Source organism: Acromyrmex echinatior, chromosome 18 (assembly GCF_024713525.1).
Source record: "Acromyrmex echinatior isolate Ae372 chromosome 18, ASM2471352v2, whole genome shotgun sequence".
Taxonomy (NCBI): Eukaryota; Metazoa; Arthropoda; class Insecta; order Hymenoptera; family Formicidae; genus Acromyrmex; species Acromyrmex echinatior.
Genome location: NC_141869.1, coordinates 2,688,182 through 2,702,098, shown reverse-complemented (window position 1 = coordinate 2,702,098; position 13,917 = coordinate 2,688,182). Strand labels below are relative to the sequence as shown.

The following is a 13,917-nucleotide window of genomic DNA, read 5'->3' as shown; positions in this document are numbered from 1 at the left end:
CTTACTTTCCCTTATAAATAGTATTATAGTTTTCCTTGTACTGTTTCTAGTGAAAATTAGCCATATTATTTAACACATTATCACTTTGATATACTTTCAATATACATAATATATAAAAAAAGTGTTTGTATTATTTTTTTATTGTTGAAAAGCAACATCTTTTTACAAAACAGCAGTTATACTAGTCGATCCGTTGATACATGTAAATGTATCCTAACTCTTTCGGTGGATTTTCTGATAAAGCAACCTGCAATAATAAATTCGATTCGTATAAGAAAAGAAGCATCAAAATTTTCAGAAACGATAATCCCATCAAAATAGAACTCAAAGATCATCTAGAAATAATTGTCGTACTTTTTCATCATTAAATATTACCCATCGGTCTTCCTTCAGTAAATGACAAACGTAATGACCTACCATCGTCGATGTACCCATATGTGATATAAAACCCACTAGTTTGTATCCTAAAACAAAGAAGCGATGAAACTATCAAAAAAGTAAATTTGATCAATTTCTCTCAATGATGATATAGATGTAAATCAAAGCTTTATAAATTTCGATAATAATATATCATAAATCAATTATAATAATATAATAATAATATATATAGTTGATTCTAACTTCCTTCGCTTTATTTTTATTCATTTTTGCATACTGTGTCCATATTATTTATAATAGACCGAATATTTTATTTCGAATTATTGCTACAATCCACAATTTGAAAGATAGATGATTTGATTGACTCACGACTGCTTCCGTCTCTGAACGATTCCTTCGCTGGTGCCGCGTTACTCTCCGTTTCTGGAGCATCAAGCTCAGCTTGATGACTGAAAATCCAATCAGCCGCTCGCTCTAAATTGTTGTTGGTCGCTTTGAGTGCTTTTGTCGCTTGTTCCCGCGTAAAACCCATGCCCATTACCATTTCCAAAGCAGCTTGATCTGGCACAAATGTATCTTCGCCTAAAATCAATAATCAAATAAGTAAAGTCAATCAGTCGGCTATGATTCGACGCTAAAGCGAATCGATTTACTAGATTTAACGTCGACTCCTGGTGGCACGAATGGTTCATCGAAGTCGGAATCTGCAATGTGTTCCATCACCCAATTGGTCGCAGCTTCGAGATTACGGTTCTCCGTAAAATATAGAGCTCGCTTGCACGCGTTTGGTGGAAAACCTATGTCCATCAAGTCCTTTAAAAGATTCGCGTCATAAACGGGCGCTGGCGGCGTCGCACCATCTGGTAACAATTCCTCGCCGGACTGTAAACCGTTTCCGCGTAAGAAGCTCAGATCTATCGTGTCTGGCATCTCTATCGCCACGTCTAACTTAATAGGTGTCCAATCTTCTTTCACTGTGAACTTCTTCAGATGGATCAGCAAGTAATCTGGAAAGCTGGCTAGTCTGGTAGTTCTAAAGAAATAATAATGTAAAAAGAATTAGCTAAAAAATCGAATCTGTTTAATTTTTACGATGAAACGAGGGACTTAGAAATATACAATGATTATAATATTGTTGATTTCCATTAAATAGAATTAAGATGTTCGAATATCAAGCGATAAATTATCAAGCGAATAGGACAATGTCATTGCTAGCTAATCAATAATTATAATAATACTTACTTGTGTGCTATCGTTTTTTCGTTTAATGCTGAACTGTAAAACTGTTCCACAATTTCTGTGCGACTGAAACTTTCAAGACATGACGACAATTTTATACGAGGTCTCACGGGATTATTAGAATCTAGCTTCTGCCCTTTCGCTTTGGCTTCCTTCTTCTGAGCCTCGTATGCAGCTACCTCATCCTAGATATATCGCTTGATTAATTTCGGTAGCAAGGACATTATTTTCCAAAAAGATTATCAAATACGTTTAAATACGTAAATGTACACACCTTATTCACTGCCGCTTCTAATGGTATCGGCAGTGGCAGGATATATTCCGGCCGATTGGTGTACTTAACCTTGTTAGATTTGCCACACTGATATCTTTCCTCAACTTTAAATTTAAAACATTCCGTGGGACACACTTCATGTCGATTGTTGCGCTATTTAATCGATTTCTTAATTAAAATCTTTGACAATTTAACTTAATAATAAAGACGAAATTTAATAGTTACACTAAGTAAATTAATCAGGTAAAGAAGAAATTCCTGAGCATCTTGTTGTCGATTCGAGAAGAAACCGGCATGTCCGCGACCAATCAGGACCTTAAACATCCGCGGTGGAATACCCTGTCGCGACTCGTCGTCCGTGCCGGATTTGCTCGGTTGATCCGAGTATTTGCCAGAGAGTAAGCCAATACCCAATTTCGCCCTGAAGAAATAGAGGTTCATTAAATTATATTTCAGAGATTTAGGTAATTGTAAAATACTACCTTATCAAGTATCATCGCGTAACTCACATTTGAACATTAATATCCGATGCCGGGTCGTTGTGATTATTAGCGAATATTGTTGGCGCTCTCTCCACATATCTGAAATTTACTGGCAATTACTGGACGTCGATCCTATAATATTCCTTTTATCAGAGAGACTCTGTCAGTCCTACTTATATGGTCGAAGCAAAAATCATTCGCGGAAAATGAAAACACATCATCGACAATTTTACGCACCTTTTAACGAAATCGGGAATAATAAACAGCATTTGCATGACACTGTTGAGGTAGCAAGAATTTCCCAGATTAGTCAATCCAGTATAGCCGGAGCCGTACAATGGTGTCAATTTGCTGGCTGCTTCTTGAAGGGACACCCATTCGCCAAACTTTTGATTTAGATCCAATTCTAGTTCGATCATTGACTTGTCTGTTTTCTCCATCTGAGCGATGTTGATACCCCAGTGCGACAGATGCGCTGTCAGATTCGGATCATCTACCATGTCGTCCTCATCATACGAAAACACGTCGGCTTTACCGCCCTTTGTGATTGTGCCCAGCTTCACAGCCAGAGGATAGCCAGTTGCGCGGTAGTGTTCCTCCGCGTGACCATTGCCGCCACTTCCATCGTAGAACTTACGACCGCAGAGCACACTACCGTCAGTCAAATTAAGCCACAGATTCTGCGTGAGATCGCATTTCTCACATTTCCAACCACTCGGCGGAATCTTCTTGCCATTGTCTAGCTGTTTCAGAGTTGCGGCATGTCTGAAAAGTCCGACAAACTTTATTTACACATTCTTATTTATAATAAAAGATTTTTACGAAGATTTAATAAAAATTTCGGATACCTATATAACCAAACATTATTCCAGTGATTAAAAAAAGTTGAAAGAAAAGTTTCTACATCTTTGAAATAAAATTTGAATACATTAATTCTGAGTGATGATTTAAAAGCAACATGAAAGCGTTCAGTATGTTATTGTATAAAGGATATTTGCGAAAATCTACTCTTCTATTGAACATATATTTATAATTTCACGCAACTAATTATATATTAAGATCACCCTGTGGTATTAATAAATGCCACAGTAAACTTTTTAAGGGACTCACTTTGACTCTGCTCTGACTTCTCCATCCCACATGCTGGCTACGGCTTCTACTTGCGCCACCGCCCATGCACCTTCCATTTGTAATATAGTCTTAACTGCATGTTCCACCTGCGATAAATATTAAATATTTTAAATATACTCTTTGACAAAAAAGTTATTTAAATGTCGTGACCATTTTTTTCGTAATGGTGACATATACTGCTAGATGCTCAAGACCTTTTTCAGATTTTCTTGGTCGAATCCCGTGTCATATTTTGGAAATAATACTTTATCATATCTATCACATTTATGAAATAATGATTTTTGTTTAAACCTACGCATAATATTTTTTGTTAAAAAATGTATTATCAATCATATATAATAGAGACTCTCAATTATACATAGATAGAGATAATAGAGATAATAGAGTCTGGCCATGAGATGTCAAACTTTTGATTATCGTTTTTGTTGATTTCAGTAAGTTGAACAATAAGCTTGTATAAATTAAAATGAAACAGTATATGAAAAAAGAGTATATAGTATATAATGTATATATATATATATATATATATATATATATATACTATTGCATTTCATTCTTGTTTTAAATCGCTTGGCCAAAGTTTGAAGTAAGTATCTCTAATACACAATCTCACAGATAAATCCTACCTTTTCAGGCAACTCGCTCCCAGGATAAGCAATAGTAAGGAAATCAGGTAGAATGACTATCTGGTATGTCTCTTCATAGATATACTTCTGCTGATCAGGCATGAATCCACCTACTGTCCCTATCGCCAGTCGCGTAATTTTCTTTTCAGGTCCATCTCCCTGTTCCTCGGGTGAAATCTATAAAAAAATTTACATATATTTTTCAAATCAGGTATAAAAAGAGTTATGTAAAAATAGTATATTTTACAAATCTCTCTTGTCAATGTATAGAGTAAATCAATTATTTTTATTTAAAAATCAAACTTTGATTTAAACACAAACATAACTACACTTCAAATAACGATGTAAATGATAAGGTTAGTGTGTAATTATTGACAATATAACTTGATATCAACGAAACTTTTGTACAAAGAATGTCTTGTTATTTCATCATATATTATATCCTGTTTATTTAAACACTAAAATTGCCGTTGATGCCACTTTCAGCTTTGCTAACCATTTAAAGTTTTTTCTTTATTATATTAGACATATAATATAAAATATATAAATATAATACAAATATATAATTTTAACAATAATACTAAAATAATACTTTTCACTAATCGTAAATAGGAATAAGAAATTGAAAAATTGGCACTTAACAATTTTAACAAGATATCTACTATTAGCAGTTCTAGAGTTAATAATAATATGTTGCATCAGCCTCCATACAAAGCAAAAAGCCTGTTTTTGTTAAATGAAACAGTATGTACAATACATCTCTTCTCTTTTTTTCTTCAAATTGGAAAGAAAAGAAAGAAAGATAAATCATGCAAAAAGTTCAATATAAAAAGAACAAACTTAGAAGTTAAGATCTCTTCAACAAGATAATAAGTCTATTCTATTTAGCTACGTTTCTTTGGTACAGTTCATCTTTCTCTCCAATGTGAAAATAGAAACCGTAAAAAAAGAATTTCAGCTAAAAAAAACAGGGGGTCGATTTTGTATCTTCAATCAAGGTAAAACAAGGTATTACAAAAATGAGTAAATTTACTAGGTGTTGACCAATGAAATTATCAGTATTTTTAATCAGTAAATTCACTCACTTTTGTAATTTTCACCTTGTTTCAAGATACAGAATTAATCTCCAGGTCTCATGAATTTATGCTAGACAAATAGAAATTACCTCCTTCTTAGTACGTTTAATATGAAGGTAGACGGAATTGCCGGTGTTCTTATAGTACTGAGTAATATGCTCCCGTCCAAGGCCCAAGAAGGTGAAGAGGTTGACATAGAGGCCGGTGGCTGTATCCTTGGACAAAGAAGAAATATATTTTTTCAATTGAGAACGATCGCGCCCGACAATTTCGCTGGAGGTGTCGTCGGCAAGGGGAACAAAAGACGAGGGATAATCTTACTGGCGTGTCGAAGGAGTAAACGCACTCGTCCTTGTATATCCTGTCGCCTTTACGCGGGATATTGATCTTATTCAGGTGTTTCATCAATTCCGTCAGTTCCATGATGAAAAGAGGCGGTTTGCCGGGTTTGTTTCGGCCAATTTCTTCTTCTTTTCTTCACTATCTCCCTTCCTCTTCTACGCTCTTCGAGGGACAGGACAGGAGTAATGGATCAACTCTCCGAATCACTCCTAAAGACCTCGAGCGGTAAAAGCGCGAAACTCCGAAGTCCAAATCCAGAACTGTCGATAGGTCTGTTCGCGTTACTTCAGTTGCTTGTACTTTTTGCACTTAGCATACTCGCTTTCTCTCTTTCTCTCTTCAACGTCCGAATATATATATATATTTATCTCCTTTTAAGTGCAAACATTTTTAGGGATTTCAGCAACGCGAACAGACCTCTAATGTCGATGTAAATAAACTTTCCGTTTCTGCATAGGTTAGGTTGTTCGCTCCGCTTGTAAACGTGTCACTCCAAACACGCTGCCTTTTAAATCTACTTTCTATTTTCATTCTCCGTATTCACAAACATTGCCCCTAATATTCTAGCCGAAAATGTTTCTCAGAGGTTTCATGGTTTTCTAACGGAGACGCGTCGACGAGCGTCCATCGAAACGTGGAAGGTGACGTTTGTGACGTCACAAGAGGATCGCACAATGTGAGCGGGGAGACGGATAGGTGACGGAAGTCAGGTTTGTCCAGGAGAAGTCTTGCGTGGATGACATGTCCTTCCTTCGTGGATCCGCCAACTATGTCTGGTGCACCACCAGCGTGCTCGGCAAGGGCGCGACCGGTGCGGTGTTCCAGGGTGTTAACAAAAACAATGGGGAACCAGTCGCAGTGAAGACCTTCAATCAGCTGAGCCACATGCGACCGCACGACGTACAGGTGAGGGAGTTCGAGGTCCTGAAGAAGGTCAAGCATGAGAACATCGTCAAGCTGCTGGCGATCGAGGAGGAGCAAGATGGCAGAGGGAAGGTCATCGTCATGGAACTCTGTACTGGCGGCAGCCTCTTCAACATCCTGGACGATCCAGAGAATACGTATGGTCTCGCAGAGAGCGAATTCCTACTGGTGTTGGAACACCTATCGGCTGGCATGAAGCACCTGCGCGACAACAATTTGGTTCACCGGGACTTGAAGCCAGGTAGAAAATCCAGGCAAATATATTATCCTGGAAGTCAAAGGCTACTTTCCTTTTAGGAGATATAATTGACAATTTATGGTTATTCATTTATGAATATCAAAAAGGATCTTTTCATTTTAGGAGATACAGTTAACAACAAGTGTCATTCTATCTTTGTTACTCACTGAATATCGAGAAAGATAAAATGATGCTTGTGTCATCAAATGGAAAGCATCCTTTGGCTATTATGTATTCTTGTTCCAAAAATATAATCTAATGAGTGTGGATAAAACTATCAATAATTGCAAAATAAACATTCTGCTGAATGCAGCCATTATTATTTTACATTAGTTGTGCTTCTTTTTTTTATTACAAAACAATTTTCCATTTGATTTTATTCAGAATTAAGGCGGCTTGATTTATTTATATTTTCAGTACTTTATGAATGTGTTTTGTATTTGAAGTTTTTCAATCATCTTCTGTTTCTTTTTTTTTCGCACAGGTAATATAATGAAATTCATCGCTGACGACGGCAGTACGATATACAAGCTTACTGATTTCGGGGCCGCTCGAGAATTGCAGGAGGATCAGCAGTTTGTTTCGCTGTACGGCACCGAGGAGTATCTACATCCAGATATGTACGAACGTGCAGTCCTGAGGAAACCTGTTGGCAAGACCTTTGGGGCAACGGTTGATTTATGGTCCATAGGTGTGACTCTCTATCATGTCGCGACGGGTAATTTACCGTTTAGGCCGTTCGGTGGGCGAAGGAATAAAGAGACCATGTTCTACATCACCACAAAGAAGGCATCAGGCGTGATATCCGGGCTACAGACTTCGGAGAACGGACCGATCGAATGGAGCAGGGAATTGCCGCAGGCCTGCCAGCTAAGCACAGGCCTCAAAAAGATAGTGACTCCATTGTTGGCCGGCTTGCTGGAGGTTGATCCGCAAAGAATCTGGAGCTTCGAGCGATTCTTTAGTGAGGTCACGGACACGCTTTGCAGGAAACCCATTCATATATTTAATATTCATAAAGCCAGTTTGATTAAAGTCTTTCTACATCCGGAAGAGAAACTAGTCGCTCTGCAGATACACATTCAGGATCAGACAGAGATCATGCCTCATGCGCAGATTCTTCTGCTTGGAGAAATTCCTCTTACGAATCTCATCGAAGAGTCTACACCAGGCAAGGGATATCCCAACACTAGTAACGACAAACCGTTGATGTTGTTTTCACGAGAGAACAACAACGTCGTGTTACCGACAGAGACCGAATTGCCTAAATTTCCAGTCTTTGCGAATCTGGTTTCCGTAGAGAACGACGCGAGCCAAGCTAAAATTGCGTGCTCCGTAGGACATGTTTGTAAACGTAGAATCGATAAACTGGCCTTGTGCAGCAAATTATCGCGGGACGCCATAGACGCGTTTAGCGGTCTTCTATCTACAGAGCTTACTCGAGTGTTGGAGAAATGTCAGCATTCGAAGGAATTCACGAAAGCAGTGGAGGATACCGTATTGGCGGTAGAAAGGAGTGAGACTTTCGCCAGACATGTATTCCGAAAGTTCGGCGGTCAAACTGCGGTGGAGGTCAAAAACTGGCGGAAGGAATTGGATGTGAAGAGTAAAGAACTTATGAGCGAACTAACTCCAGCAATAGTGCAACTCCATCAGAGGTAAATCGTCTTAAAGATGCAAAGCTATAACTGCTATATTTGAAAAATACGTTTCATCGACAAAGATTGATTCCTTCCCCTGTTTATGAGCATTCAATTCTTTATAATCTTGCAAAGTATAATCGGCAGCTTAAAAAAAAATCTAATATATAAGACTTGTCTTTTACAGCTGAACTAATGTTGACTTATATTTAATTACATTTATACCATTAAGCTACCGATTATTATATTTTAAAAACACTCTTTGTGTTAAAACTTAAACAGGTATATATTTGAAATTTGGCGAAAATGAGAAGGAAAGTTGTAGTGCAGCAATAAAAAACAAATTTATTATATTATTATTGCAGGTATGTAAAAGAAGGCAATTTACATGGAGAATGGGACAACAGTACTCGCGGTTTGTGGTGTCCGTGGATCACGAAAGCCAGCCAGAGAGCAGCAACCTTAGTCGATCGCTTGAGAGATGGATGGCAACATTTGTTGAGGGACAGAGCCACTCGTAGTCTCACTTACAACGACGAACAATTCCACGTTCTTGAACGTATAAAAGTATGTAAATTTACGTATCGAGTTTCTCAGTCTGTTATAAATTAAGATAGAAATCGGAAAACTAGCAGAAATTATTAGGTGTTGGAATTAATTCGTAGCGTTTTACAAGTGATGGGAAGTACTTTCATTAATGTATTTTTTAATGCTCATGTGAAATAAATAACATTCTTTCATTAAAAAACGCTACGAATTAATTCCAACACCTAATATTTTTCATTTAATTCATTGAAATGTCGCAACCTTCATTGAACAGGTCACAGAAACGGGACGTCGATTGAAAGCGCTTCTCGAAACAGAGTGTATACCAGCAATGACACAACGATCCGAATGCGTCGCCGATTGGTATAAAATGGCACAAACGGTGTTCCTGCAGACTCAGATATTGGACAAGGACATAGACAGTTATGAACGCGTGCTGGAATCATTTTCCTATCGTTTATCGCAGGAGAGCAAAGAGCGCAATGAGAATTTATTGCATTCGTTAGACAGGCTTCCCAGCAAATCTAAAACAATCGAAAAAACGAGTGTGCCAGTGCAGGAGAGCACGAAGAAATGGCGCAACATCTGTGACACGCAAGAACAAATCACGATGCTTCTTTATGAAAACGGTCTGCTTGTAGACCAGCTTGATCATTTATCAGCGATTGATAGGCTGGATGACATAGGCGATACGGGATATGAACTTTAGTACGCGTCACTGTTGTTTTCTTATTAACGTTTCTTATAATCGGACAATGACTGTGTTCCGACATATATTATAAAAAAAAGGTATTGAAAATCTCTCTAAATTCTTTGAAATAAATATCATTCTAAAGAATGAAAATTAAGTTAATTTTAAAAAAGAATGACTCAATTTTCAATCTTTAAGAACGAGATTCATTCTGAAAGTTTTAGAGAATAGAATTCACGTTATGTAGACTATAAATCTTCAGTACTGATATATTGGAACACACGATCAATATCTATGAGATAAAGACTGAAACTTAAAATGTATATATATTATTCGTAAATGTATATATAAACTCGATATATCTATGTAATTATTAGTGTATATATTAAGATAAACGTTAAATGAATTCGTATTCGTATTCTCTTTGGCTAAACGACTATATATTATTTTATTTAATATATCAACGATTTGACTATTTGTCTCTAACGGGTCCAACGATTTTGTTTCAATAAATAATTATATTTTTATACAATAAAGCTAAACACAAGTTTTACATATAATTATGCAGCAAAAAAGTTTAGCAAATCAGGAATGTCTCTTTTCTTTTATATATATTATAAAAATCGGTGCGTATAAATTTTGCACATGAAAAAATGAACGTGTGATTCATACATCTACATGACTACTATTCCTCTCGACTAAAGAATTCAGTCTTTGTTTGCGCTTCTGTTCTCTGTGGTGTTCCTGTACTACATGGAAATGTTTCAACAGCTTATTGAAATCGAACGGGCAATCAACGTCTATTTCCTTCTGTTCGTTTTTAGGTATCGGCTTCGTAGCTGGAGGTATCGCTGCTAATCGACGTTGCAAAGTAGCATAGGCATCACTCTGTGGCAGGATCATGAGCAAGCCATATAATGCATATATCAAAGCATCATTCTTCTCCCATTCCAATAGCTGCAGTCTCAGATCTTAAACAAAAAAAAAAAGAAAAGAAACAATTCACTTTCAATGTTTTCATTAGCAACATGATATCGTATACTCACAAGTAAATATCGGTGATTCTATTAACTGTACCAACTTATCTATCTCCGTTAGGAACTCTACTGTGACCTCTATGTTTTCGCTGATATAAATGTTAAGGTATTAAAAATGTTCGTTGAGATAAAGGAAGCGGATAATCTGAAAAAGAATAGAAAAAAGGATACAAGGATTGAATTATGTTGCACGCATGTCGATAATGTTGAGACAGGAGACATAGGGCCACAGTTGCAACTGGATTGTGACACCAAGACACGTACAGGCACTCAAATAACGCGCAACTGTCCTGAAAAAAATTTCAATTCATGGATATATTTTATTTATGTATCATAAAATGAAGTAACTTTGGGTTACCCTAATCGAGATAACTTTGACCAAAATAAAAAAAATGCTTGGACAGCACGCATATTCAAAATCAGGAATATAACATCTTAAAATATCTTTAAGATATTTTTAAGACGTCTTTTGATTTTAGCATGCAATGCTCTGTAAAATTTCATGAGAAAGCTGAATACACACAGACTTACTGGAGAGTCCAAATGCCTAAGTTTGTTGCGCAAATCAAATAACTCAGAACTAGTTAATAGGATAACATTCAGAGTTTGTATCATAGTACAAGCAAAACCTAAATTTTGCTCTTCCAGCAGTATCTTCGCTAGGGTCTTGTATATATCCTCCGCGCTCAAAAGCACACACAGCTCTCTTATAATGAAAGCGCCTCGTTCTTCTAACAAATGTCTATCGGTCGAAAAGATCCTTAATAAATTAACTATAAACTTTGTGAAATACTTGTTCTGTATCTTTTCATTAGGATTGGTTGCTATTGCCTCCGGAGATTTCGAACTGATGATCTCAGCCATTACCACTAAAGTCTGTTGCACCACCTCATCGGAACTGTCACTTAAGGATTTCATTAATATTGGAAACAAATCCTCAATATGATTAAACATTTTTTGAGGAATATTTATAAACAAGTGATGTATCCATTTTAGAACTGCGACTTTAGTTTGGACCGATAAGCATAACAAGTGCTTTGTAAGTACTTCCACTACACTGGCGAGATCCAAGTTTTCATCCAGAGAATAATTTTCTATTGTATCTGAAAGAGAAAGGGACAGAAATTTTATTATATATTTTCTAAATGATATGAAGATTTCTCTCACAAATTTTAAAACAATTCAATTTCAGAAATGATTAGAATTTTAAATAATATTTGATCAAATGATCTTTGCAATAAGTTTGAAACATTCCTGAATTACCGTTCTTTTCTCTCATAGAATGTGCCTTATTTTCTTGATCCTTATTTATGACCTCTATACTTTGGACGATTATTAATTTCATTAAATTCGTGTTTACTTGCGTTGCGGTTTCTTTGATATTTTTACGTGTGTCACCATCATACGCCAAGCATGGTAAAACGGCCACAAGAATTCCGGACATGTACGGAAGCATGAGAGGCCCAGATAAGTGTACAAACTCTTTGATCCACGTTATAGCGGTCAGTTGAAGCAGATCGTCGCTACTCTGAGCGTGCGTTATCAGTATGTTTATCATGGCCGGGAAATCCACTCTAGCGGGATTGGATTTTATGCTACGTAAAAATTCACCGAGGACCGTATCCGTGACTTTTTTTATCTCTAATGTCGGATCCTCCAATATCTTAAACAACCCATCGAGTATCTCAGGTAGAAATATTATTAGGTCCATGTTGGGTACCGCATCCAGCACGGATATCCATGATATTACAAACAGTCTACCAAATGGATTCTTTGTATAAATACGCTCGCGCAATAGAGGTATAAATTCGACTAAACCGAAGAGGCCGCTTTCCGTTACAATGTCCTGAAATAGGATATAAAATGTGATGAAATTCTATACATTCTTCAGATAAAGATAAATGTAAAAATTTTATAAAACAACAATGTTGAAGTAGAACAATTCGCGCTGAATAAAATGTATATAAATATAAATAGCTTCTGTGAACCATTTAGTGAATCTTTATACAATTAGGGTATTAGGAGACAGTAGTGTCTCGCGCTAAGATTTTGAATACCTTATGTGAATAATAAAGTTAAGAATTTCTTTAAAGAATTCTTCAGCTACCTTCATCAATCTGTCGAGTAATTCGGTGGCGTTTTTTATGTTCTGCTCAGTGTCGCAGGCCAGTTTGCTAAGAGCGGCGAAAATGTCTGTAAATTGAGGCAGTACTGCTCCCCTTGCCACTTTGACTACATTATACAGACTCTCGCAAGCATAATATCTAACTCTCAAATCATAATCATTGAAACATGCTAGAATTGGATGGATCAGGTCTTCTATATATTGACCAGTATCCTTTCCAAGTCCGACTGCGATCGCTGCAAGACCTATTAAACCACCTTTACGTGTATGTGGATTCTGTGAAGTGGCAAAGTCTTGCCCAAGAACTTTCAGCAGCCTCTTGATCTGCACGGTGTTGTTATGAGCAGCAAATTCCTTCACCATCCTGTAAAGATTAATAAAAAAATACATTAATCATTAAATGGAAAGAGAGAGAGAAGTGAGAAATCAAAGTAGCTTCTTGTGTAATAAACTCTAATAATAATAAAGATAAAAATAAAATCCTTTAAGGATTGTCGAATTACAAGACTCAGAGGAAGCAACTCAGAGGAAGTCAAGAGGAATCTCGGGAAAAACAGAAAAAGAGCTAAAGCGTTCATCGATGCAAGTGTGTGTACACAGTATAAATAACCTTACTTCTCTATCTCCACAGCAGCTGGCTTCCGTTTCTCGTACAACTTGTCATTGAGAGAGCGCACGCATGCCGCACTCAGGGGTGCGTAATCCCTCTCTGACATCATCTTGCGTGAAATATTACGTGCTTCTGGCTGCTGGACAACGTGAAAATGTGTCAAAACACATAGCCGTGACTCGAAAGTTAGACGTACAGTTGTAGACGGAATCAGAGACGTTTGATTTCTTCTTTTTTTTCTTCTATATTAGCCCTTCAGTAATTGAAAATACAAGACTCGATCGAAATTGATACCACTTTGCAAAAATATCCAAAAAGATTACATCCGAGCCAAAACACGTCTGTCCCAGTCGAGTGAGAACAAACGACTACGTTCGGCAATTGTCGTCGTTATCAGCTGTGTCATGTGACGAGTGCGATGAGCGCAAACGAACATGTTCGTTTACACTCGTGCACTTGATTTAAATCCAGCTTTAGGATATACGACTCTTTACGATTCCAACTCATTAAATAATATCTTTATTTTATTATGTGAATTATTAATTTTTGATCATTTTT

The 13,917-nt window shown here is 36.8% G+C and overlaps 3 protein-coding genes across 3 annotated transcripts; 1 reads left to right on the top strand and 2 right to left on the bottom strand.

Moving 5' to 3' along the window:
- Positions 1-122: 122 nt before the first annotated feature.
- On the bottom strand, positions 123-5,827 carry Usp5 (ubiquitin specific protease 5). The gene is made up of 13 exons (XM_011065160.2): positions 5,528-5,827; positions 5,296-5,421; positions 4,131-4,307; positions 3,484-3,590; positions 2,611-3,138; positions 2,401-2,472; positions 2,117-2,312; positions 1,892-2,044; positions 1,621-1,802; positions 1,032-1,411; positions 748-960; positions 355-464; positions 123-247 (listed from the first exon to the last, which is right to left on the bottom strand). The coding sequence occupies exons 1-13, from the start codon at positions 5,627-5,629 to the stop codon at positions 182-184; spliced, it is 2,412 nt and encodes an 803-aa protein (XP_011063462.2). The 5' UTR covers positions 5,630-5,827; the 3' UTR covers positions 123-181.
- Positions 5,828-5,979: 152 nt separating this feature from the next.
- IKKepsilon (I-kappaB kinase epsilon) lies at positions 5,980-10,020 on the top strand. The gene is made up of 4 exons (XM_011065161.2): positions 5,980-6,713; positions 7,195-8,368; positions 8,716-8,917; positions 9,171-10,020. Exons 1-4 carry the CDS (start codon positions 6,290-6,292, stop codon positions 9,603-9,605), a joined length of 2,235 nt encoding a protein of 744 aa, XP_011063463.1. The 5' UTR covers positions 5,980-6,289; the 3' UTR covers positions 9,606-10,020.
- Positions 10,021-10,181: 161 nt separating this feature from the next.
- LOC105151454 (protein VAC14 homolog) lies at positions 10,182-13,871 on the bottom strand. Its single transcript, XM_011065162.2, has 7 exons — positions 13,365-13,871; positions 12,732-13,113; positions 11,888-12,470; positions 11,156-11,727; positions 10,796-10,914; positions 10,634-10,713; positions 10,182-10,558 (listed from the first exon to the last, which is right to left on the bottom strand). Exons 1-7 carry the CDS (start codon positions 13,466-13,468, stop codon positions 10,254-10,256), a joined length of 2,145 nt encoding a protein of 714 aa, XP_011063464.1. The 5' UTR covers positions 13,469-13,871; the 3' UTR covers positions 10,182-10,253.
- Between the last annotated feature and the right edge of the window lie 46 nt (positions 13,872-13,917).